At 45.4% G+C, this 26,970-nt stretch overlaps 1 protein-coding gene across 2 annotated transcripts in view; it reads right to left on the bottom strand.

The window, feature by feature from the left end:
* The window catches only part of TMEM72 (transmembrane protein 72), a 103,956-nt gene extending 80,904 nt beyond the window's left edge, over positions 1-23,052 (bottom strand). Inside the window, exon 1 of one of the 2 annotated variants that reach the window (XM_068258015.1) lies at positions 23,018-23,052. In XM_068258015.1, coding sequence (XP_068114116.1) covers positions 23,018-23,048 — 31 coding nt within the window. In that variant the 5' untranslated portion in view covers positions 23,049-23,052. Of the gene's footprint in view, positions 1-22,686; positions 22,980-23,017 lie in introns of those variants that run through there. The other variant, XM_068258014.1, reaches the window with a different exon arrangement.
* Between the last annotated feature and the right edge of the window lie 3,918 nt (positions 23,053-26,970).

Below are 26,970 nucleotides of genomic sequence, written 5' to 3'. Positions count from 1 at the left end.
GGTGTATTTTTACACATACCCATGCTGCGTGGGAGAAATACCTCTGTAAATGGACAATTGTGTGTAAAAAAATCAAAAGATTGTCATTTACAGAGGTATTTCTCCCACCCAGCATGGGTATGTGTAAAAATACACCCCAAAACACATTATACTACTTCTCCCGAGTACGGCGATACCACATGTGTGGCACTTTTTTGCACCCTAACTGCACTAAGGGGCCCAAAGTCCAATGAGTACCTTTAGGATTTCACAGGTCATTTTTGTTTCAAGACTACTCCTCATGGTTTAGGGCCCCTAAAATGCCAGGGCAGTATAGGAACCCCACTAATGACCCCATTTTAGAAAGAAGACACCCCAAGGTATTCCGTTAGGAGTATGGTGAGTTCATAGAAGTTTTTATTTTTTTGTCACAAGTTAGCGGAAATTGATTTTAATAGTTTTTTTTCACAAAGTGTCATTTTCCGCTAACTTGTGACAAAAAATAAAATCTTCTATGAACTCACCATACTCCGTACAGAATACCTTTGGGTGTCTTCTTTCTAGAATGGGGTCATTTGTGGGGTTCCTATACTGCCCTGGCATTTTAGGGGCCCTAAACCGTGAGGAGTAGTCTTGAAACCAAATGTCGCAAAATGACCTGTGAATTCCTAAAGGTACTCATTGGACTTTGGGCCCCTTAGCGTACTTAGGGTGTAAAAAAGTGCCACACATGTGGTACCGCCGTACTCAGGAGAAGTAGTATAATGCGTTTTGGGGTGTATTTTTACACATACCCATGCTAAGTGGGAGAAATATCTCTGTAAATGACAATTGTTTGATTTTTTTACACACAATTGTCCATTTACATAGAAATTTCTCCCATCCAGCATGGGTATGTGTAAAAATACACCCCAAAACACATTATACTACTTTTCCTGAGTACGGCGGTACCACATGTGTGACAATTTTTTGCAGCCTAGGTGCGCTAAGGGGCCCAACGTCCTATTCACAGGTCATTTTGAAGCATTTGTTTTCTAGACTACTCCTCGCGGTTTAGGGCCCCTAAAATGCCAGGGCAGTATAGGAACCCCACAAGTGACCCCATTTTAGAAAGAAGACACCCCAAGGTATTCCGTTAGGTGTATGGCGAGTTCATAGAAGATTTTATTTTTTGTCACAAGTTAGTGAAAAATGACACTTTGTGAAAAAAAACCAATAAAAATTAATTTCCGCTAACTTTTGACAAAAAATAAAATCTTCTATGAACTCGTCATACACCTAACAGAATACCTTCGGGTGTCTTTTTTTCTAAAATGGGGTCACTTGTGGGGTTCCTATACCGCCCTGGCATTTTACAGGCCCAAAACCGTGAGTAGTCTGGAAACCAAATGTCTCAAAATGACTGTTCAGGGGTATAAGCATCTGCAAATTTTGATGACAGGTGTTCTATGAGGGGGCGAATTTTGTGGAACCGGTCATAAGCAGGGGGGCCTTTTAGATGACAGGTTGTATTGGGCCTGATCTGATGGATAGGAGTGCTAGGGGGGTGACAGAAGGTGATTGATGGGTGTCTCAGGGGGTGGTTAGAGGGGAAAATAGATGCAATCAATGCACTGGGGAGGTGATCGGAAGGGGGTCTGAGGGGGATCTGAGGGATTGGCCGAGTGATCAGGAGCCCACACGGGGCAAATTGGGGCCTGATCTGATGGGTAGGTGTGCTAGGGGGTGACAGGAGGTGATTGATGGGTGTCTCAAGGTGTGATTAGAGGGGGGAATAGATGCAAGCAATGCACTGGCGAGGTGATCAGGGCTGGGGTCTGAGGGCATTCTGAGGGTGTGGGCGGGTGATTGAGTGCCCTAGGGGCAGATAGGGGTCTAATCTGATAGGTAGCAGTGACAGGGGGTGATTGATGGGTAATTAGTGGGTGTTTAGGGTAGAGAATAGATGGAAACACTGCGCTTGGGTGGTGATCTGATGTCGGATCTGCGGGCGATCTATTGGTGTGGGTGGGTGATCAGTTTGCCCGCAAGGGGCAGGTTAGGGGCTGATTGATGGGTGGCAGTGACAGGGGGTGATTGATGGGTGGCAGTGACAGGGGGTGATTGATGGGTGATTGATAGGTGATTGACAGGTAATCAGTGGGTTATTACAGGGGAGAACAGATGTAAATATTGCACTGGCGAATTGATAAGGGGGGGTCTGAGGGCAATCTGAGCGTGTAGGCGGGCGATTGGGTGCCCGCAAGGGGCAGATTAGGGTCTGATCTGATGGGTAACAGTGACAGGTGGTGATAGGTGGTGATAGGGGGTGATTGATGGGTAATTAGTGGGTGTTTAGAGGAGAGAATAGATGTAAACGCTGCGCTTGGGTGGTGATCTGATGTCGGATCTGCGGGCGATCTATTGGTGTGGGTTGGTGATCAGATTGCCCGCAAGGGGCAGGTTAGGGGCTGATTGTTGGGTGGCAGTGACAGGGGGTGATTGATGGGTGATAGGTGATTGGCAGGTGATTGACAGGTGATCAGTGGGTTATTACAGGGAAGGACAGATGTAATTAATGCACTGGCGAATTGATAAGGGGGAGGGGGTCTGAGGGCAATCTGAGCGTGTGGGCGGGTGATTGGGTGCCCGCAAGGGGCAGATTAGGGTCTGATCTGATAGGTAACAGTGACAGGTGGTGATAGGGGGTGATTGATGGGTGATTGATGGGTAATTAGTGGGTGTTTAGAGAAGATAACAGATGTAAACAATACATTTGGGAGGTAATCTGACGGCGGGTTTGCGGGCGATCTAATGGTGTGGGTGGGTGATCAGATTGCCCGCAAGGGGCAGATTAGGGGCTGATTGATGGGTGGCAGTGACAGGGGGTGACAGGGGGTGATTGATGGGTAATTAGTGGGTGTTTAGAGGAGAGAATAGATGTAAACAATGGATTTGGGAGGTGATCTGATGTCGGATCTGCGGGCGATCTATTGGTGTGGGGGGGTGATCAGATTGCCCGCAAGGGGCAGGTTAGGGGCTGGCTGATGGGTGGCAGTGACAGGGGGTGATTGACGGGTGATTGATGGGTGATTGACAGGTGATTGACAGGTGATCAGGGGGATAGATGCATACAGTAAACAGGGGGGGTGGTCTGGGGGGGGGGGGGGGTCTGGGGAGAATCTGAGGGGTGGGGGGTGATCAGGAGGGGGCAGGGAGCAGGGTGGGGGATAAAAAAAAATAGCGTTGACAGATAGTGACAGGGAGTGATTGATGGGTGATTAGGGGGGTGATTGGGTGCAAACAGGGGTCTGGGGGGTGGGCAGGGGGGGGTCTGATGGGTGCTGTGGGCAATCTGGGGCAGGGGGGGGGGGAAATCAGTGTGCTTGGTGCAGACTAGGGTGGCTGCAGCCTGCCCTGGTGGTCCCTCGGACACTGGGACCACCAGGGCAGGAGACAGCCTGTATAATACACCTTGTAAACATTACAAAGTGTATTATACACTTTGTATGCGGCGATCGCGGGGTTAACATCCCGCCGGCGCTTCCGTATAGCCGGCGGGATGTTGCGGCGGGTGAGCGGCGCCAGGCGGAGGCGGAGGATCGCGTCACTGATGACGCGATCGCTCCTCCCATGCCCCTACAAGGACCGCCGCCAATTGTCAATACGGCGGTCCTTGCGGGGTGCACTTCCCGGCCGCCAATTGTACATACGGCGGTCGGGAAGTGGTTAAATCCGACATGTCAGATCGGGATTCGATTCGATACAAATGTCCTACCCGATGCCTAAGAGCTGTGGTGTGAGGTGGGAGCGCTGGGGGCCGCCTAACGACCGTTTCGCTCTCCTGAGCGTCTTCATAGGCATTGTGCCTCGCCTCTGCAGACGCTCAGGAGAGCGAAACAGTCGTAAGGCGGCTCCCAGCACTCCCACCTTACCCCACAGCTCCTAGGCATTGGATAAAATAAAGCTATTTTATGCTGAAATTATTGCAAGTGCCGACCTGCTTTCTACATATGCTGCACTCCATACTATATCTGTTCTGTGATAACAAATCAACCAGCACTGCAATACATTAGTGTGGATGTTAAAATTGCAGTCTTATGACCCTTTTCCAGTCCTTGCAGATCACGCAGTATGTGCCATGCTCTGAAACATACTGTACCATACACATTGTGAACAAACACCAACTCCTACCTAATTAGGATGACAAAGCTGGGATAGCTCTCTCAGACAGTGAGCCAGGCCTCAACACAGGTGACAGGGGGTCCCGATTTATGGGTGTGAAGATTATTTCAATTTAAAAAAAAGATTGCAAAATAAAATATGATAAGATCCCTATAGCTAGCACGAAAAAAATCAAGGAAGACATAAGAGTAAGTTGTGTATATGGAGCACACTAATGGGATGTTGGCCCAGACAGCCAGACTGAGATGGGGTGGAAGCATTCCAGGGTCAGGTCTCGAGTGAAGGAGGCTACGAACTGACATCTACTCAGCAGTGCCAGTCATCTGAAGAGCCCATGGACTACATGGAGGACCTAGGCATGGAAGTTTCACCCAATGGCCCAAGACTGCAACACTGACTGGGGACTGGGATCATCTCACAATCTCCCAGCTCACAGAACCAATCATGCAACAGTACCCCTGCTTAACAAAGCCAGGATTGGTCCAAACCACCTATTAAAGGGGAAGTGAGAACCCTAAAACAGGTAGGCACCTCCTGCATGGAAATTTTCTTAGCAAATGCTTATAATTATCCAAAGGTCATGGATGCATAATCCATAATAGTGGCATAGCTACAGACCTCGGGGCTCCAATGCGGAATTTGGACCCAGGCCACTCAACCCTACTTTAAATAGCCAGATATAGACACCAGGAATAGATGCCCCAGTATAGATAACCAGGAAAAGGGGCCCCAGTATAGCTAGCCAGGTATAGGGGCTCCAGTTTTGGTAGCCAGGTATAGGTGCTCCAGTATAGGTAACTCAGGAATAGGTGCTCCCAGTATAGGTAGCCAGGAATAGGTGCCTCAGTATAGGTAGTCAGGCATAGGTGCCTTAGTATAGGTAAGCCAGGCATAGGTGCCTCAGTATAGACAGCCAGGAATAGGTGCCCCAGTATAGGTAGTCAGGAATAGGTGCCTCAGTATAGGTAGCCAGGAATAGGTGCCTCAGTATAGATAGCCAGGAGTAGGTGCCTCAGTATAGGTAGCCAGGAGTAGGTGCCTCAATATAGATAGCCAGGGATAGGTGCCTCAGTATAGATAGCCAGTGATAGGTGCTCCAGCATAGATAGCCAGTGATGGGTGCCTCAGTATAGATAGATAGCCAGTGATAGGTGCCGCAGTATAGGTAGCCAGGAGGAGGGGATGCAGCAGCATGTGTACCAGTAGCCACTGAGAGGTCATCAATTACTCACTTCGCCTTGATCCCAGCACTGCATCTACTTACTTCTTCCTGTTCGTTGCGTTCCAGCTCACAGTAACTGCGCACCCTAGGGGGCGCTGTAACTGTGAGCTGGAACGCAAGACAGGAAGAAGTAAGTAGATGCAGCGCTTGGATCATGGCGAAGTGAGTAATTGATGATCCTTTAGCGGCTGCTGCTGATGCCCGTGCCACTGCGCTACCCCACGCAGCACGTGGGGAGGACGGGCCCAGTTACACAGGCGACTGTTGCGACCATGGCCCCTATGCCCCTGGTCAATAACCTATGAAAATATATCCATGTTACATATGTCTCATCTTCATCCTTATAGACACACATTGGCACTTTGAATGGCCAAATTAAATGATTTTGTACTCTTGGCACTTACGGAAAAAACATCAAAATGCCATTTATATTTATAAAAAAAACAAACAAAACTTTAGAATGTAGAAACAGTTTTTAAAAAAAATCTATCCTAGGCTTTTGTATCTACGAGTAAATGTGAGCGCTACTCAGTGGACCATAAAAACTGCACAGAAACTTTCAAATAAGTGACACTATCCTATCCATCAAATTCTCAGTTATGCCGACTGTGCATTTCCGAATGCAGCCGGGAACTGCCTCCTGCTAAAGCAACACACACCAGGGTGAAGTGAATAAGCCATGAATAAGCTATGTTTCTAGCTTTTGTCCTGATTTGGGGGAAGAGTCTGCACAGCTCAAACTACAGGATTATGGGATCAGTGTGCTGCATTCTACTTACATGTGTAACTAGTACCATTTTAACCATTTTAACGCTATCCATTAAGGGAATGAAAATGAAAATTAGTAAATCGGTGCCACACCAATAATTTCCACCACATATGCAAATTCTCCTTGTGAAATAACTGCAATATGGTACGTGATTTCTAATCTAATGCGAGCACATACCTACGTTTTATATGACTCCTGCGGCAAAGTCATGTAAGTCTATGGCGAAGCGCATGTTTTAAAACAACTGCTGCAAGTTTTCCGCGTTGCGCATGCGTGGAAGCATATTTTGTCAATTCACTTCTGTGCAATTCTTCTTTTCGGCCACCGGAAGTGGACGCAGTACAAAGCCATGCAGCCATAGATCTTCACTCAATGATCTTCTATGTAATATCATACAGGGCCCCAAGAACAGCAATACATTTAGCCCCTTTCCCTCACCCAGTCACGCTGTTGAAAGGATGTCTCCCCGCTATAGGTAGCCAGATATCCCCCCAGTATAGGTAGCCAGATGACCCCCTCAGTATAGGAAGCCAGATGGCCCCCCAGTATAGGTAACCAGATGTCCCCGTTGAATAGGTAACCAGATGACCCCCCCCCCCCCCCCAGTATAGATAGCCAGGTGATACCTCCTTCCCAAGTATAGTCAACCAGATGTCCTCCCAGTATAGGGTAGCCAGATGACATCCCCCAGGATAGGTAGCGAGATGACCCCCCCCCCCCCTTGTGTAAGTAGCCTGATGTCCCCCCACTATAGGTAACAAGATGTCCCCTTAGTAAAGGTGGCCAGATGACCCCCTCAGTATAGGTAACCAGATGCCCCCCCGTATAGGTGGCCAGGTGACTCCCCCCAGTATAAGTAGCCAGATGACCCCTCCACAGGTATAGTTAACCAGATGTCCTCCCAGTACATGGTAGCCAGATGACTCCCCCCCCCCCCTCCAAAAAAATAATAGGTAGCCAGTTGACGACCCATCCCCCTTCAGCATAGGTAACATGATGTCCAAATCCAACCTGATGGGTCCAACCTCCAGTACAGGGCAGCCAGACCCCCCCCCCCACAGGATAGGTAGCCAGTTGCCCCCCCTTCAGTATAGGTAACCTGATGTCTCCCAGTATAGGTAGCCAGATGTCCCTCCAGTATAGGTGGACAGATGACCCCACCCCAGGATTGGAAGCCAGGTTACCTCCTCATTGTGGGTAGCCAAATAACACCCCCTCCACCCACTATAGGTAACCAGATGTCCCCCATCATAGTTAACTAGACTCCCACCCTAGTATTGATAACCAGAGCCACGTTCACAGAGCCAGTGTCTCATCTCTCCAGGTTCCTGTGCCGCATATTTAGCTTCCTCTCCACAGTGTCGCTGAGAGTCCGGTCTCCATGGTTGCACACATGATGAGAGACCCTGGCTGCTGCCATGGAGAACAGTACTGAAGAGAAGATGAACTCACAATGCAGCACAGGAACTTGGAGGACGACTTTGGGAAGATCGACAAAGAGACATATTTAACTCTAATCGGATCTGATTAGAGATACAGTAAATAATTTGTCTCTTTGTCGAAGTTGCCCATATACTAGAGGCCGATTGCCATCATTTTATTATGAAATACACACTAGCATGTATAAGTGTATGTGGCTGTTAGAACCGGCGGCGGTGAGATGGACCGACACCGCGTGGAGGCTGCTACAGGACAGGTAATGTATAAAAGCACACATGGGAGGGGGCACATTTATACATTGCGGTGGTAGGGACGGCGTTTCGTCGCTCGTTCCGAAATTGGCTGCTGTACCGCCACACACCCGACCAACCAACTTCAGCCCAACATCTTGCAGCATGCGCGATCGACAATGTGACCAATTTTTTTCCCAAAATTGGTCACTTTGCTGATCGAGCACGCACTTGGCAGCACCGATTTTCATCCGATTTGATGATTATAATCAAATTTGATGGTCGATCGACCGCCAAGTCGCCTGATATATGGCCACCTTAACAGACACTTTGTGTTGTATAAGATTATAGCCAACTTTAGGGAAGTTTGAAATCTAGCAATCTGAGACATATCCAAGTACTACTTGCATAGGACGTGTGACCATAGGAGTGACAAGGGGTAACTGGGGGTGAGCTGAAGGCATTAAATAATGTGTGGGTGTGTTTTTTGCCCATATAGGTTTGCATTAAAAAGTGTTCCTCTCAGCACACCGCCTTAGGCACAGCACTGAAATATTTTTTGTACTCCCCTGGTGTTAGCTGTGACTTATCTCTGGCTAATCAGTAAATGTAATTATTGCCAGTGTCACGAAACAGCCGTGAGAAACGCGGGCGAATTGGAAGGATCCGCGCAGTCCAATTTCTAATCGCTCTCTGGCTAAATTTGTGCTGCCATTGCAGTACTCAGAAACCGACATTCCTGGTTTTTCTTTTTTTTAATAAGACAGTTCTTTCCCTCCATCCCCCCAAAAGGCAGGAGCCTGCTGCAGCTGTCCCCGGCATCAAGCTGTGTTGATGGCCCATCCATCAGATAGAGCTGATAAGCAGCATGAGAGATCCAATTTAGTTGGGAAAAGTCAGACACTCTGGCTACAATCCCAGCAGGGGAGCTGACACGTAGCTTGCTGCCCCAAGCTTCAAAAGAGCCTTCACTTAGGAATGACCTGCTGTAAATCCCAAATGTATATCATATTCCATAAACTGCTATATGTGTCATATTTTCTGTATTGCCAGGCTGGTAGACCCTCCAAACTAACAGAGCATGATGGGCCCTGTCTGGCGCTGGTTCTGAAAAGTTTCAGAACATTCTGAGGTAAAGACTGCCAGTTAGGCAGTTTTAAAATTGCCCTGATGATACCACAGGGGTCCCACCCCTAATGTTCGGTATCAGGCTGCTGGGTAAATCGAGACAGACCTGAAAATGTTAGTAAATCTGCCCTGACCTGTACGGTTCTGTGAGATAGAGTCCAGATCTGGTTAGATATGATTTCTGGTCCCCAGGACAAGGGGAGGACTTATCTCATTTTCTAAGGGGGTGTGTGGCTCCTGCCCTCACTCCCTCCTACTGGATCAGGGGCATAAGAATGGCAGAGGAGCCAAACTCAGTGTCCTCCACCTTGAAACACCATCTTGATCACATCTGTGCCAGCTTGAGGATATGCTGGCATCCACCTTGTCTGAACTCTGAACTTTGAACTGAAACAAAAGGAACTCTACAAGTTTTTCCCACAACAGGACATCTTTCCACAAATCCTAAGTATTTTCTCCCTTTTTATTTCATACTGGCTATTAATGTTTCAATAATTGTTAATTTTAATAATTTTCTGTATATATTAATTATTTATATTGCACGTAAATAAAGACTTTGTCAAAGTCGTTTACTGTTCCGCTACACCTGCTATACAGCCATACACAGAAACTGAACTCAGGTCTCTGAGGAGTCACTACTATTGTTGATATCTAGACAGAATACAGCGTGTTTTAACCGTTTTATTTGCAGGATCAGTCAGTCAGTCGGTAGGGACCACTGGCCTATACCAGTGGTGGTGGCAGACATACCCTGAAATAGTGTGTAAGTTGTAATTACCGTACCTCACAGGCTCCCTTCTAGTCGGGCTGCTGCCCAAATTCCGTCGATTTCCGTGCACCGATTGCGACCACAGTTTGCATGGTTTGTGTGCTGAAACCGATTGGAAGGCAAATTGCGTTCCGACCACTAGGGCTCCTGTGATAGCCAGTCAGGAGACACTCTCTGCCTGTGTCCTAGTCAGAATCACTATTTTGCATTGAGATTTTCTGTGATTTTGCTGCAATTGTATTTTATAATTCCCATTCCAGTGAATGAGAATCACAATGTAATCGCCTGGAAAAAGCTGCATGCAGCACATTTACTGTCAGTGGAAAACACAATCACACCACAATTGCCATAGTTTGAGCAATCCCATAGGGTAACATGCTGTAAAAGCGCAAACCACTTGGCTGAAATTGAGTAACAACAGCTGAGTTACTTCAGCAGAAAAGATGGGGGGGCAGAGTAAAGACACAGGCAGAGAGACACATGTAGTTACCCCAGTGTCTATATTTGGTGTACATCATTGTCTGTATTATTATGTACCCCATCAGTAGCATAATTAAGGAGCTTGGGTTTGCGTGTTTTGGAGCCCTCATAAAGCCCAGAGCACTCTATGGAGCCCCCAAACCTACCAAGGACAGCTGTATTGTGTGAGAGAAGTGTATTTAGAGTAAGAAAACAGTTTGTTAAGGATTACCACTATACAGCTGTTCATTTCAAGAATAGGACCAATGAAAAGTGAACAAGTAGGATGGAGGGCCCCTAGTGGGCCCCTCTAGTCCAGGGGCCCCGGTGTGGTCACAGCCTCTGCATCCACTATTGCTATGTCACTGTACCCCATTTTTTTTCTTACTTTGTACAATGTCACGGAATGTGTTGGCGCTTTATAAGGCTAGGCTCACACTAGGTCTGTGACTAGGTTTTTTTTTTTGTTTGTTTTTCCCCCCATAGTTTTTTTCTTTTTGTGGAAACATATGCCCAGGAGGAGGCCGCCATGCTGGAGGGTGATAGCAGTCAGGGCGGGGGTGACAGCGGTCGGCGGGGACCTGGGTCCCCCGTCCTTGCTACCCCTCCAGCTAGTTTGCACAAAGTAATGAAAAGTTACTATGCGACAAGCGGGAGCTTACCTCCACTTCCTCCGCTCCTCGCGTCACCTCTTGCAATGCCGCCCTCTATACTTTGGAGGGTGGCATTGCAGGAAGTGGCGCGGTGAGCGGAGGAAGTAAAGAAGGTAAGCTCCCTGCTCGCCACATAGCAACATTTTAATTACTTTACAAAGTAGCTGGAGTGGTAGCTGGGAAAGGGGGCCCAGGTGAGGGAGGGGGGTGTCCTCCCTCCCCGCTGACCTCTGTCACCCCCGTCCTGGCTGCTATCACCCTCCAGCATGGCGGCCCCCTCTTCCCCCCAGGCTGTTACACAGAAACAGATCCGTTTCTGTATTCAAATTTGCCTGTATAGAGGGGGATCCATTTTCCCATTGCCTGCCACTACCCCTGTGTGTATCAGGTTCCAGATCCATTGCGTGAAAATGCAGCAGATTCGGACCCTCGGGGCAAATGCAGATGGCTCCGTTTTTTGGTTGGGTGAAGACAGCTGCTATTTTTTACATTGCTATCCGTGGCTACAGTTTTAATTAGGTTTTAAAACGAAGCCACAGATACGTTTCCGGACCTAGTGTGAACTAGCTCTAAGTCAATACTAATAATAATACTTGCCTGGAATCCTTACATTTGCCGATTAGCCGATTAGCCAGAGATAAGTAAGCCTGTGTACTGCTCTCTGCCGTGAAAATAACCATTTTGATTCGATTATTATAATCGGATCGAGTTAAAATCAGGCCGAAATTGGTCACATGTATCGATCGAATGTGGTGCTAGATGTAGGGCTGACATGCTCGATCGAGTGCGCCGCAGTAATGGTGTGCGATATTGGGATGAGCAATGAATGCAACTGAACCCTCGGAGCTGTCCCCCTAGTCTTGAATGTGCACCCCACTGTCCCATGCAGTTTTATACATCAGACAATGAGACAGATCTCTCTCTCTCATCAGTTCTTAACAAAGAGAGATCTGTTGCCTGCCCATACACAGCAGGCCAATTCCCAGTCAAGTTCAGCATAAAATCTCTTGGGAATCAGCATTGTAACCCTGCACCCATCACTAGACGCACTTCCGTTGCATCGCATTGTACTGTGGGTACTGGGGCCTATCTCACTGAGATTAATTGCTATTGCAACAGTAAAGCGGGAGGGAAAAGTACCATGACGTAATGCCAAAGTGTCAAAGGAACCTCAGACATACAGACATCATTCATGAAGCATATGTCAATTTTAGGTGCAAACAGTACGCATTTGTCTTGTTTGCATTTACATAATGTAACGTGTTGTGCAAGTAGCGCAATTCACATTACAGATGCAACCACGCCTTGTACGCTGTCAGTTTTACTGATTTTGTGAATCAGTGCCAATATAGCTAAACTTTACCTTTTCAGTCACACTAGAAAGGGCTCTATGAACTGCTTGGAGGGAGTCAGCTACATATACTGTTTAGTAATGACAATAAAACATCATCTGGTAGTGGAAGCATGATTAAAAATGAATTAAATCGTCATCCTCAAACTAGCAGTGTTCATGCCAGCCAGATGTTCTCATTACAATTTAAAGACTAGATAGATGCAGAAGAATCAACAAAATAGTCACAAAACAAAGTAAATCCATGCTCACATGATATCTGGGCATTGTATAATCCAGCTTGTGCATTGCTTTCTACAGCTAGTCTTTACCAATTAGAAAGATTACTTCAGCTAGCCTCAATCACATTAGAAACACTGCTCTGTCCACAGGTTGGAGATGAAAGAGAATTGTAGAATTAACCATTTATCTTCTGGTTTATAAGATATGGGAAAGAAATTAAACATGCATAGCTCAAAAATAGCATACTGTATGTAAGCTCACATGCTAAGGTACAATACAGAAATGAAAAAAAAATGAGATTGATCTACTAAGGGTGCGGAACAGTGCGAACACTGAAGAACAGTACAACTGGACCAAGTTTTTAAAAATATTTTGCTATTTGGTGGTACTGTAACATTTGCAACCCTTGCCTGGGTCAAAATATAGTTATGTTGTTGACAGGATAGCGAATTAGCTATTATTGTAGAACTACAGTTATCTGAAAATACTTGCAGTGAGAATCACGTACTGCACTAATTGCCATTTCCGCACAGTCAAGAACATGCAAGGACACATAAAAAAAAAATTTGTATTGAAGTTTTAACCCAAGCAAATTAACCCATGTGTCACTTGTATGTGGTCTTAAGATCTGTCGGCGCCTGTAATGGCTGCCGCCTATAGCGATGCGATCCCTAGAGTTATAGTTCGGGGACCCAATGCTGTACAGATACATCACTGTGTTGTTGTCTAGTGATGCATCTGTACAGCACTGGGGTCTCCAAACTGTGTGTGCTAGTGATCGCATCCACTCGCTAAAGATAAAGGTCCGCTACATGCGCAACTGGTATTGAAATATGTATGGTATCATTTATCCAGGACAAGCCAAAGAATATATTTTGAGGTGTTTTATAACTGTGGCACTTGTCATGTGAAAAATAGGAAAGGTGAAAAAAGAAAAATGTGTATTTTCCCTTAGAATTATTGTTAGATTAAATAATTCTTGGAATCTGGAATATCATTAATATTATAATTGCAAAAGTTTGGATGTTTGTTACTCAATCACGCAACATTGGCTGAACGGATTTGAAGGAAATTTGGCACACACACAGTACATTACCTGGAATAACATATAGGATAGTTTTTATCCCCATAACCAAAAAGTGGGCAGAGACAAATACAAATTTCACTGGGAAAATGTAAATTGCAACCATTCTTACACTGTTAATGGTAGGGTTCTCATACTTTGCACAGTTGGCCACTGGGTGACTGAGATTAATATCTAGAAAAGCCAATCAAAATTCACCTATTGATTATCAGGGGAATATTTAATTGCTGCCATTCTTGCACAGTTAAAGCGGATCCAAGATGAAAAACTAACTATAACAAGTAACTTGTCCATATATCTTATCTAAAGTTTAGATAGTTTACACAGCATATCTAGCTGCAAAACTTTAAAAAGTGTATACCTGTGATACAATAAGGGCAGCCATGTTCTTTTTGTCATATTGTCACAGGCTAAAGCAGCCCATACACTCAGCCGATTTTCTGGCCGACCGATCGATCCCGATCGATCCATCGATCGATCGATTGCAAATCGGTTGGCCAATCGACCGATCGACGGCCGATTTCGATCGATTTCGATGGATTTCCATCGAACTTGCAGGGTGGAAAATTTAGGTCGATCTGATGAGATTGCTTATCAGTTTGCATTGGCCTTAATGGAAATCTGATGGCAAAAAAATGCCATCAGATCGAATTTCAATAGATTTCAAACTGAAATCTATTGGAATTCTATCCTGGTAAAAAATGTTCTAAAAACGCATCAGATAGATCATCAGATGCATTTCTTATCTATCTGCTGCCAATCTGACGAGTGTATGGGCACCTTAAGGGTTGGAGATACTATCAGCTTTCTTAAGTCCCCTCTCCTTCTCCCTCCTCCCCACTGCTTTTGAAATCAATGGCTAGTAACACCTCCCCCTCCTCCTGCCCAGACTGAGCTCCTGTAAGCCCTTGCTATTGTCTGAAATTGCCTTGGCACTCTGAAAACTGTGGGCAAGGCTTGTTTAATTTATAGGGAATTAAAATATTAAAACAAAAACAAAAAAGTATTTGGCTTAAGGAATGCCCTATAAACTATAGGAAAGGGACACAATTATGCAATAAGTAAAAGTTTATCTCGGATCCACTTTAATGGCACAAGCCTCAAACCTGGTACAGTTCAGATTTGTTTCATTTCAATGCAAATTATTGATGCCAAAGACTGCAAAACTCACAAACTTGGTCATTTAATAATTGAGTAATTGTGTGTTAGGGTTAGAAAAAGTGGGCAGAGCCAACACCAGCCAAATACATACCCGGGAAATGCCGGGCCATCAGCTAGTATATATAAAGTATTATAAAAGTTATTGTTGTATCAATAGTGACACAGCTGAAGTGCCAAAATTGTCAGGACATGAACCTTAAAGTGTACCAGAGAGAATTAATATTAAAAGATTTATACATACCTTGGGCTTCCTCCAGCCCCATCCTTCTGTACCTGGTGCCATAACTTCAGCCAGTCACAGCCAGTCTGCGCAAGCACAGTGTGCTCTCTCCAGTCTGCGCAGGTGCAGTACTATTCTCTGCCGGAGAGAGACAGAGAGAGCGCACTGCATTTGTGCAGACTGGCCGAAGTTATGCGACCCGGAACAGAAGACGGAGAAGACTGAGGAGGACGGCAGCGTAAGAGCGATCTGTGCAGATGGGGCTGGAGGAAGCCCGAGGTATGTATAAATCTTTTAATATTAATTCTCTCTGGTTTTCTTTAAGGGATAAAAACCATGGAACCTAAGATGTTTAACTTTTGTAATCAACCATTCCATTGATATGTTGGAGACATGCGATCATACACTGGCCTAATCTCACAGATAAATGAACAATGTATGATTATTTGAGGTTTTCCCTTCTCTAAAATAAACTGTAAAATATTTGCTCTTTATGTGTGCTGGTCTTCTCACTGTAAAGAAATGATTACCAGACACCTGAGCTGGTAAATCCCCTCTGGATAAGATGGGTATACACATTAGATAGGAGGTGTGTGGTGTGTGTATATGCGTGTCTCTCTTTTTTTATAAAAACAATGTACAGCCATTTCATGCCCACATGTACAGGGGCATGTATTTTTCTAAAACACGTGAGAAACCCAAATACCTCATCTCTGAAATTTCAACAGTACTTCAAAGTCTGATACAAAGCTAAAGTTTGTGCTGTGCCCAGTCATAGAGACCTGGATCCAGGTGGAAAAGCTTCAGTGTTCATGTAATCACACCCTTCTCTCCATTTATAATAAAACTTAAATTGTTGTAGTGCTACAAGGTTTGGTGATGATATTTGATGTTGAAATAAAGCACTTAAAGGTTTATAGAAAGCAGAATTAAGGCTCATACCCATGTCCCAACAAGATGCCCACCTATCTTTCAAACTTGACCAACTGAAAACAGGTTGTTTGTCAGATCCAACCACTGGATTAGGGCCCGTTTCCATCATGGTGAATTCACAAGCATTAGCAGCACGCAAATTCGCATAGCAATGTATTTTAAGGTGGCTGTTTCCATTGGATGTGAAAATCACATCCCCAAAAGATCGGATGACTGTGTCACAATTTTTGCATTCGGGAAGTGCGAATCACACACAATGTATTTAATAGGAAATTTCGCTTGCGGCTTGATTGTGCATTTTGTGATGTGATTCCCCAAGCGTTTTCGCTGACAATAAAGGTTTTTTTTCCCTTTAAATTCCTGTGCCTGTTTCCTGTGCCTGTTTCCTGTTTATTATTCAGGCACAAGTCCTTCTCCTCATCCTCGCCTGTGCATCAGTTGCCCAGAATAGACAGCAACAGCATCTCCTTAAACTCAGGGGAAAGAACTTTTTCACTGCAGACACACTAAACAAAACTCTTACTCAATCGCCTTCTCAAAACTCACAAAGAGAGACAGGAAGGAAGTCACAGTATGTTAATTTCTGTAAAATTTAGCTCAATTAACATATTACAGCTTCCTTCTTGATAATCAAGTAAAGAAAGGGAAAAAATGCAAATTCGCATAAAAATGCTTATACAAGTACACGTGAATCATTTTTTTTTAATGCGCCCTCAACCTGCCCAACTATCATGCAGATTGGAACATGTGTCTTTTTAACAACTTTGTTGTTTTTGAATGAAGACATGTTGTGCAGTTTGTCATTTAGCTTGCACGCATAATATTTAAGTGAGTTGGTTGTTTAGTTGGTTGGAGTGTGTGAATGTACTTGTCAGGTAAACAACTGGTTTTGTGGGTGGTATTGTTGTGCAGTTGGTTGTGCATTAAGTTTGACGTGTGTATGAGCCTTTATTTACGTAATTATGCTAGGGGTGTATTCTTAAAAGTGGGTGGGGTTATAGGAGGTGGCTAAACATTATTTTTATAGTAATAGCCCCCTCTTACTTATCACATTCCCTGCCACTCTATTGTTCCCCCTCCACTTCATATATTTTCCCTTGGTATTCCACATATACACATAAATACACACACACACACACACACACACACACACGCGCGCGCTATAACGCACGTAACGATTTTCACACGCAATTGCAAATTTTCTCTTGAAAATGCGCGATTGTGCCCACAAGTTCACGATTGCGCTCAGAAAACATTACGCACGCTCTAGCATGTGCAAAACGCTAGCGCGACAGTGATTTGAGTTATCACAGGTTTGTTAATCAAGCCCATTATCTGGTGTTGTGCTATGCTTTGCATTGTAATACAACCCTCAGCACGTAGTGTAGAATACACATTGTTTTAAAAGGGTCAGTTCTTATTTGTCAATGCATGAAGTGAAAAATGCTAGCATACTACAGTATATTCCACACATTCTTAGAAAAAACAGAGGAAGTTCCGCACAGAATCTTGTTTTCAATCGAGTCCCAACTTTATTAATACAGGTAAAAAGCCATACAGTCATGGAGCTGACATGTTTCGGACTTACAGGTCCTTAATGATAGCAGTGCTATGATTAAGGACCTGTGAGTCCGAAACATGTCAGCTCCATGACTGTATGGCTTTTTACCTGTATTAATAAAGTTGGGACTCGATTGAACACAAGAATTTGTGCGGAACTTCCTCCGTTTTTTCTACATATTTGGGTCAAGTCGCCTGGTTCCAGCACCATCTTGGTGTCCGAGGTGTAGCGGAATCCACCTACTTGCCACACATTCTTACATGGATACATTGGAGTAACTAAGGAGCTTGGGGCCCCACTGAGAGTTTTACTTGGGGCCCCAAGCACTTTTGATATGGAGTCCCAAACCCGACCAAGGAAAGCTGCAGTGTCAGAGAGGTGTAATCGGAGTAAGGAAACAGTTTGTTAAAGGGAAGGTTCAAGCAAAAAAAAAAAATGAGATTCACTTACCTGGGGCTTCTACCAGCCCCATGTAGCCATCCTGTGCCCTCGTAGTCACTTACTGCTGCTCCAGTCCCCCGCTGGCAGCTTTCTGACCTCAGAGGTCAGGGCCACATTGCATACATTTTTACGCATTCCAGCTAGTGCAGGAACAAAAATTTACGCGTTTCACCACTAACGCGTAAAAATGTATGTGTTAATGTTCCTGCACTAGCTGGAATGCGTAAAAATGTATGCAATGTGGCCCTGACCTCCGAGGTCAGAAAGCTCCCAGCGGGGGACTGGAGCAGCAGTGAGTGACTACGAGGGCACAGGATGGCTGCATGGGGCTGGTAGAAGCCCCAGGTAAGTGAATCTCATTTTTTTTTTTTGCTTGGACCTTCCCTTTAAGCAATACTACTATTCAATGCTCATATAGAGGTGATCATTGACAGCACAGCACCAATGAAAAGCTAATAAGATGGATGAAGGAGGGCCCATAGCTGGTCCCTTTGGTGCAGGGGCTCTGTGGGACCGCAACCTCTGCATCCCCTATTGCCACTGCATGCATATCTCACTTCTCAGCACAGTGCCATGCAAAAATCTGTTTGCTATCATGTTTGCTTTAGAAAGTTAAAGCAGACCTGAACTCAGTACTTCATCTTAGCTGTAAAAAAATAAGCAACAGCTAAAGAAAAACATTTCTTTGTTACAGTTGATACAAACCTGCAATAAATCTGCAGTTTGTCTACTTCCTGTTATCATGGAAGTAGACACATTGTTTACATCCTGTGCTTACAAATGAGTTCTCTGCTGTGGCAGTCAGCTGACACAGCTAAGGGATCAAATTACAACTTGTGCTAAGTCACAGATGAGGGGGAATTAGACGTGTACATTTGAAAAGGGCTCCTGGAAAAAAGGGCTCCTGATATAGACGAAAAAAGCCAGATTCATCTACAAAGGGCGCCTGGTGTAGCCTTTATGCCAAATTCGGCTACAAAGGGTGCCTGGTGTAGCCCATATGCCAAATTCGGCTACAAAGGGTGCCTGATGTAGCCCATATGCCAAATTCGGCTACAAAGCTAGTTTTAGTTTATAAAAAGGATGCTGTTATAGGCAAAATTTGTTGGGCTATAAAAAGGCTCTGGATATAATCAAGAAAATCGATTACTCTGACCTAACTTCTCCCTACTCTCAGACAGAACCCTCCCCCTGGTGGTGCCTAACCCTAACCACTCCAAGGTGGTGCCTAACCTTAAAGGGGAACTGAAGAGAGAGGTATATGGAGGCTGTCATGTTTATTTCCTTTTAGACAATACCAGTTGCCTGGCAGCCCTGCTGATCCTCTGCCTCTAATACTATTAGCCATAGCCCCTGAACAAGCATGCAGCAGATCAGGTGTTTCAGTGGTTCAGACTTATAAGTCTGATCTGACAAGACTAGCTGCATGCTTGTTTCTGGTTTTAATCAGATACTACTGCAGAGAAATAGACCAGCAGGGCTGCCAGGCAACTGGTATTGATTAAAAGGAAATAAACATGACAGCCTCCATATACCTCTATCTTCAGTTCCCCTTTAAGACCCCCCCTGGTGGTACCTAACCATAACCACCCCTGGTGGTGCCTAACCCTAACCCCTACCTGGTGGTGCCGAACCCTAAGACAGACCCTGGTGATTACTATGACCTAACTTCTCCCTACTCTCACACAGAATCCTCCTCTAACCCCCACTGGTGGTGCCTAACACTAACACCCCCCTGGATGTTCCTAGCCCTAAAACTTCCCTGGTGGTGCCTAAATCTAAGACCCCCCCTGGTGGCCTAATGCTAACCCCCCTTGGTGGTGCTTAATCCCTCCCTGGTGGTGCCTAACCCAAAGACCCCCCTGGTGGTGCCTGACCCTATGACCCCCCTGGTGATTACTATGACCTAACTTCTCCCTACTCTCACACAGAACCCTCCCCTGGTGGTGCCTAACCCTAACCCCCCCCCCCCCCCAGTGGTGCCTAGCCCTGAGACCCCCCCCCCCTGGTAATTACTATGACCCTACTTCTCCCTTCTCTCACGCGGAACCCTCCCCGGTGGTGCCTTACCCTAAGATCCCCCCCGTGATGCCTAACCCTAAGACCCCCCCCCCTGCTTGTGATTCCTAATCCTCCCCCCCTTACCACCAAATCAAAAATCTTGGCTATGAAAGGGCCCTTTTGTAGCAGAATCAAAAGCCTTGTAGTCAAAAACCCTTTTCATCACAGGAATAACATTGAAGTCTATGGAGGAGCCCTTTTCAACTGATTCCGAATTAGACAGGCTAAACTCTCTAAGTACATACACGGTGCATTTCTACATGCTTTCCGTCTGTCCAGTGAAAAAGTTGAGGTCCATGTAAATTTTTTTATTTTGTTCTCTCAACTCTTCCAGTCTTGGCTCTGAACATTACGTAAACTGTACTGCATTACTACAAAAATCAAGGCAAATATCATATTTATTTTATAGAGCATGGTGGCGTAGTGGTTAGCGCTCTCGCCTTGCAATGCTGGGTCTCTATTTTGAATCCCAGCCAGGTCAACATCTGCAAGGAGTTTGTATGTTCTTGTCCTATCTGCGTGGGTTTCCTCTGGGCACTCTGGTTTCCTCCCACATCCCCAAAAAACATACAGATAAATTAATTGGCTTCCCCTAAATTGGCCCTAGACTACAATACATACACTACACGATACATACATAGACATAAGACTCTGGTAGGGATTAGATTGTGAGCTCCTCTGAGGGGCATTTAAGTGACAAGACAATATATACTCTGTACAGTGCTGTGTAATGCCGTGCATACACGGCTCGATGCCGGCGCATCCCCGCTCGTCCGCGCGGATCGATTGCCGCTCGTCCCCGCTGGCGCTTCCTTATCACCGCTCGATTCCCTGCCATTGTCCGCCGACGGGAATCGAGCGGGCGCGGGTCGAGCGGCATGATCGGGCCAGCTGAATATTATCAGCTGGCCGGATCAGCTGGTCGATACACGGTACAGAAACGTACCGTGTATCCCCAGTATAAGATGTTGGCGCTATATAAATACTAAATAATAATAATAATAATAGAGCCTACAGTCACAGAACATACATAGGGCTTGAATCACGTAGCTCTGGTCAAATAGCCACACACAGACAGCATGCAGCAATATTACCTATACTTCTGTCAGCAGTATTGCGTACTGAGCAATTACTGCGACCCACAGTACATAGGTAATTTGAATATTGCTACAGGAATGCAAATTATGCTACTTGCTGGTGCACTGCAATTTTAGTATGTGTGTTAATGCCTAAATGTGCGCAAATACCTGTGAATGATGTCGCTCATTGGGCATCAGTCCCCTTGAGCGACATTGCTGGGCTGGCCAGTAGAGAAAGATGCTTGTTAGCTGTATAGCCAATGACACATACTGTAGCTATGCAAGGGGGCGGAGGAACGACGGAGCCGCACACATGTGACGTCACCCAGTGGGCTGTGGAGCAGCTTCTTTAAAGGGAAGGCTCAGGGATTATGAAAAAAAATCTTTATCCACTTACCTGGGGCTTCCTCCAGCCCGTGGCAGGCAGGAGGTGCCCTAGGCGCCGCTCCGCAGGCTTCCGGTGGTCTCCGATGGCCGACCTGACCTGGCCAGGCCGGCGGCCAGGTCGGGCTTCTTCTGCGCTCCATTCTGCGTTTCACGCCGGCGCGCTGACGTCATCGGACGTCCTCCGGGCTGTACTGCGCCGGCTCAGAACTACTGAGCCTGCGCAGTACAGCCCGGAAGACGTTCGATGACGTCAGCGCGCCGGCGTGAAACGCAGAATGGAGCGCAGAAGAGCCCAACCTGGCCGCCGGCCTGGCCAGGTCGGGTCAGCCACCGGAGAACACCGGGAGCCTGCGGAGCAGCACCGAGGGCACCTCCTGCCTGCCACGGGCTGGAGGAAGCCCCAGGTAAGTGGATAAGGATTTTTTTTTTCATAGTCCCTGAACCTTCCCTTTAAACAAGTTGACCGCCGATCAGGCAAGTAGATCTGACGGGCAGATTGCTTGGGGGTCGGTGGTCGGGGCCGCCGTACACACACTTCATATTCGGCCTGTCGTTATTGGCCGTCTCAGCCAACTTAAGTCAAGCATGTATACGAGCCTTTAACAAATGAAAAATCTGCTGGGCAGAGTGGAGTGGTGGCTTCATACTGCGTTCTTCTAAAGGAAGGTTTAATTTTTGCATGCCGAAATTAAGTCACCTATCTGTACGAGAAAGAATTGTTTTTATCCTGAAGCTTTAGGTCCCATTTAAAATTGGGCTGGTAATGCATGCACTGTAACACGGAACATCACACTGCAATGCACATCCTATGTGATGTTTACAACGTGTCTAATGTGTCATCCCGAAACACTGCAGGCAGTGCGCTACCACAAAACGTGGACGTTAAGTGACAATGAAGACAGTGAAAGTCACACCCCACCTCCACTCACACCTGCCACAAATAAAATCATTTTTAGATCACATTGGTCCTTACTTTCAAAGTTTTGCACAATCCAACTATTTTAAAGTAAATAAAATAGAAAAAAAAAACAGATTTGTATATCAGACCTAAAAAAGGGACAGCAAAGAATGGATAGGAGAGTTTTGATCCAAAGTAGGGACTCTCACTGTAAAACAGGGACATCTGGGAGCTATAGCTATTATTAGTACTTCTCCCTGCGAATGTATACATTTCCTATGGTTTGCAATCAATAAACAACACATTGCAAGTGACCACCAAACTATCCTGCTAAGTGAATTAATATGATTTGGACATTGTATGATCCTTGGGGTCTGTGTTGTAGATTAACTCCTTAACTAGTAATTAGTAAACGCATCTTTTTTTTGGGGGGGGGGGGGGGGGATTGTAATTGTGACAAAAAGGCAACACTCACCTGCAGCTGTAGACAGTCCGAGAAACCGACAGACGCCTTCTAATAGCACCCAACCTGCGTTGCTCTGCATTGTATCCACTGACAAAGGTCACAGTGCTGTCACTGACTTCAGCATCTATAGACATCACAAGCACCACACTTTCAGGCTGTGAAAGTTGGGCTTCTCTGGATGTTTTGAAAACAATACTCCCAGAGGGTATGCAACCATGAAGCAACAGGCTCTGTCCACAAACATCCAGTCACTGCTGCTATTCTCACCTCCTCAGTACATTCCATGACTCCAGCCCCCCTGTATGTACTGGCTGGTGGCATTGTTCTGTTTAATAATTACCTGCGTTGGACTGCAGGGAGGGTGCCCTCATTGAATGCAGGCTAGAAATCTGATTAAGGCATCTAAACCCTTTCTGCTGGAAGACTAATCTCTGTGTATTTAACTCCTTTATGATTTTTACTTTCTGTTTAACCTTTTAGCTACAAGTCAAATGAGTGGAATAGACTGTAGGGGTCTTGTTAAACACTTGACATACAACAATGACAAGTGGCCCCATTGTGTACTGTGTATTTTTATTTAGGGAAGATCTCTATCCTACCTAAACACAAACACATACTTGTTCTCATAAGAATTTTTAATTTACATGGTCATCTTCTTAGCACCAATCTAAATGCTAATGTGCACTGCTGATAAACTATTTACTTTCTTTACTCAAAGTCTGGGAATACGGCTGCTAAAAAGAAAAATGTTGGTTCATTCAATCAAGCTAAAAAGCTGCCCGTGAACAGTTCACAGAGCACAGTAAATAATAACATACATCAAAAATTGATGGTCTGTAAAAGCTCAACTTGTTGTATCATGAACAAGGCCAGGTCAAGGGCATCCAACCTTGTATTGCAGGTGTTAAGCTTCGTACACAAATGCAATAACTGTTGGCTAATGACTGTTGCAGACGAAATCATTCTCTGTGTACAGCGTGCACCGATTAATCCTGCTTGAGCACCAGGAATCATTAAGCATCCGTCGTGTTGGATCCTTAACAACCCCCGACACCCAAGCAGGACTGATTGCAATGTTATTTTTGGTTCCCTCACCTGCAGGAATCTGCTCCTTTGTTCACTGATTGTTGTCCCTCTACCCCCGATGGGTGACCGCTATCACGTGTGTACTTAGCTTCAGAGAGTGTTCCCACCACTTTCAATTTGCCAACAGAGATGGTCTATGAGATGTAAAAAAATCCAGCTTGTATGGAAACTTCATGCTAATTGTATGAAGCTTGAAACTGGGCAAGTCTTTCATTTTTTATTGGCTCAACTCTAATTTGCATAGAGTTGGAAGCTGTGCATGGGCCTTTTCTATGTGCCACATTTGCTAACTCCCACCTTTCACATCAAAATTAGCGCAAAACTGGAGCTGAAACCCAGATCAGGCACGCTGATTGATCACCGAGCAACTGTTCCTTTTTCGCTCCAAAATATGCACACAATCACCACACAGACACACGCACGCACGCACGCACGCACACACACACACACACAAATATTTGCAAAAAAAAAAAAATCTGTACATTACTCTGATTACTTTGATGTTCAAATGCATGTACATCTCTCTGAAGTTCAAATGTATATACTGTAAGCTGTGTGTTTTAACATATTGTCGCTATACAGGAATAAAGCCTTTAGAAGGGTATTAGCTTGATTGTACACTTCTTACATACAGTACCCATTATAGGCGCACTGATCATTCAGGCACTCAGGCATGGACTGTGGGCCTGTGGTCAGTAGGCGACCCGCCTCCAGGGCCATTTCTAGCCCCGGGTGAATAGTGCAATCGCCAGGGGCGCCAGATTGAGCGGCGGGGGGGGGGGGGTATAGGGTAAATATAAACTCACCTTCTACAATCCCCACATGCAGCCTCCAGATTCTTCCTACTCTCTCCTCCGGCGTCCATTGCATTGGTAATAGCGACCCCTGTGATGACGTGACCACATGCCATCACAGGAGGCACTGTTACCAATGCAACAGATGCCCGGGGAGGAAGTAGGAAGGAGCTGGAGGCTGCATGCGGGGAATGTGGAAGGTAAGTTTGTAACTATGCTATGCCTGCTCCCCCCCGCCGCTGTGCCTATACTCGGGGCACCTACCTGTCTAAACTATACTGGGGGAACCTACCTATCTAACCTATACTGGAAGCACCTACCTATCTAACCTATATTGTGGGCACCTACCTATCTAACCTATACTGTGGGCACCTACCTATATAACCTATACTCGGGGCACCTACCTATCTAAACTATACTGGAGGCATCTACCTATCTAACCTATACTGTGGGCACCTACCTATCTAACCTATATTGGGGGCACCTATCTATCTAACCTACACTGGAGGCACCTACCTATCTAACCTATACTTGGGGCACCTACATATCTAACCTATACCTGGGGCACCTACCTATCTAACCTATACTCGGGGCACCTACCTATCTAACCTATACTGTGCCACATATCGTTGTTTAACAGTAAGCTATAAACGTTATTAAACATTATTTAACGTTTAGCTATAAAACGTTGTAAGCTCTTCTCTGTGTTGCCTGCTGTTGATCTCATTAAAAGAGAACCTCAATGCTGCCATGTCAAATATCAGCCCGATGACAGAGGCTACAAATATAAATGCCAGGGCTCTGCCACGGCTGCGAAAGTACTTTCTTACCCTGTGCATGATGCTCCTGGCAGGTGGCTGGTGGCTGGCAGGCAGTGCCCGCAGTCTAATTGTGCTGGAAGTGGTCAAGCAGCTGATCCCGTGTGAGTGACCCAGCTCACTGCTGTCTGCATGGCATTCCGGCTCCTACTGCTGCACTCTTCTCCTGCCAGCATCATCCCCACAATGTGCCAACCATCCTCCACCCGGGATCTGCTTTTCTTAGACAGCAGAGGTGGCAGGGTTAACGTGTCCACCCGTCCACTCCTCTCTCTTCCCTCCTGCTGCTTGTGTTGAAACTTGATAAGCTGCCACATATGAAGAAATTGTGTCAGTGAATGAGCCAGCAGCCAGAGCAACCCTCCTCACGGTGTGCTAATTAACGTTAAAGACAATAAAATGATAATTAGCGATATGCCACTTAACAATTGAACCTTTCAATTTGTTTTTCGTCTGTGCGCCATAATTAAACATTAATATTGCTAAATAACGTTAAGGCTATGTTTTCAATGCGGCGCCATTTTTAAACATCGCCACTGTGCGCCATTTTTCTCTGACCCTCCCATCCCACCCCAGCAGTTCGCCGCTACAGAACCATTCCCACCAGAACCACCAGGCACAGGAACTCCTTCTTCCTTCCCCTATGTGTCTCCAACTGAAAAAATGTGTTTGGTGATCACCTTGTTTGTTTATGTTCACTACGTTTGCTAATTTTTGCACTAAATTCCAATGCCTGTGTATACCAAAAGCAAAACTGGGTGCATCTCTGGGACATACAGTACTTGGCAAATAAAGATGATTCTGAAACTCTGCATGAAGGGGCAAAATCTATGAACTATACCTGTGAACCCAATGTTTCGGTAAGTTCAAGTGTTAAAACATGATCGTGAAAAGTATTTTTGAGGCCAGGATGTGTCGTTTTGCTTCATTCAAATTAGTGCATTTAAATAAGCTTCACGTTAGAAATGCTGCACAAACATTGACAATTGATGGAAAACTACAGTGGGAATTGACAGATCAGTGCAGCATAACATGTTATTATGTTAATATTGGTGAGATTGTTATCTCTGTCCAAAAAAAGAAATGTAGTGACTTTGTTCCACATTGTCATACATTCAACAGTTAAATAAGTAATTGCTGAATGTTTCCCTATAGCTCTCCTTAGTTATTTTAACAGGAAAGCTGCCTGCAAAGTAAGTGGTCCCTAAATTCTGTTTTCCATCTTTCCTTTCTGCCTTTGTTCTAGTTTTAAAGTAAACATACGGACAGTATAGTATATTCCTTACTCAAGGGTCACCACCATTTACGTAAACCAACTCCTGCATTTCACAAATACATTGCCTCTGTCACAGGAAAAATGGGAAAGAGAGTGGCTGGGTTTCTTTTTTTATCAAAGTAGCATGGTTTGCATCACGTAACTTCATAGTTCCTTAGATGTTTAAATGGCTCTTACCTAAGAGCTGTTAGAATACAGTTAATGTCTACACGCATATAAAAAACCTGCAATAGAACAGCACAGCCTGAGTGAGCACTTAGACCATTTAAACAAAAGTAAAAAAAACTCCCTCTAGTACATAAATACAAAGATTTATCTT

This window comes from Hyperolius riggenbachi, chromosome 10 (genome assembly GCF_040937935.1).
Source record: "Hyperolius riggenbachi isolate aHypRig1 chromosome 10, aHypRig1.pri, whole genome shotgun sequence".
NCBI lineage: Eukaryota > Metazoa > Chordata > Amphibia > Anura > Hyperoliidae > Hyperolius > Hyperolius riggenbachi.
This window is presented reverse-complemented; position numbering and strand designations above follow the sequence as displayed.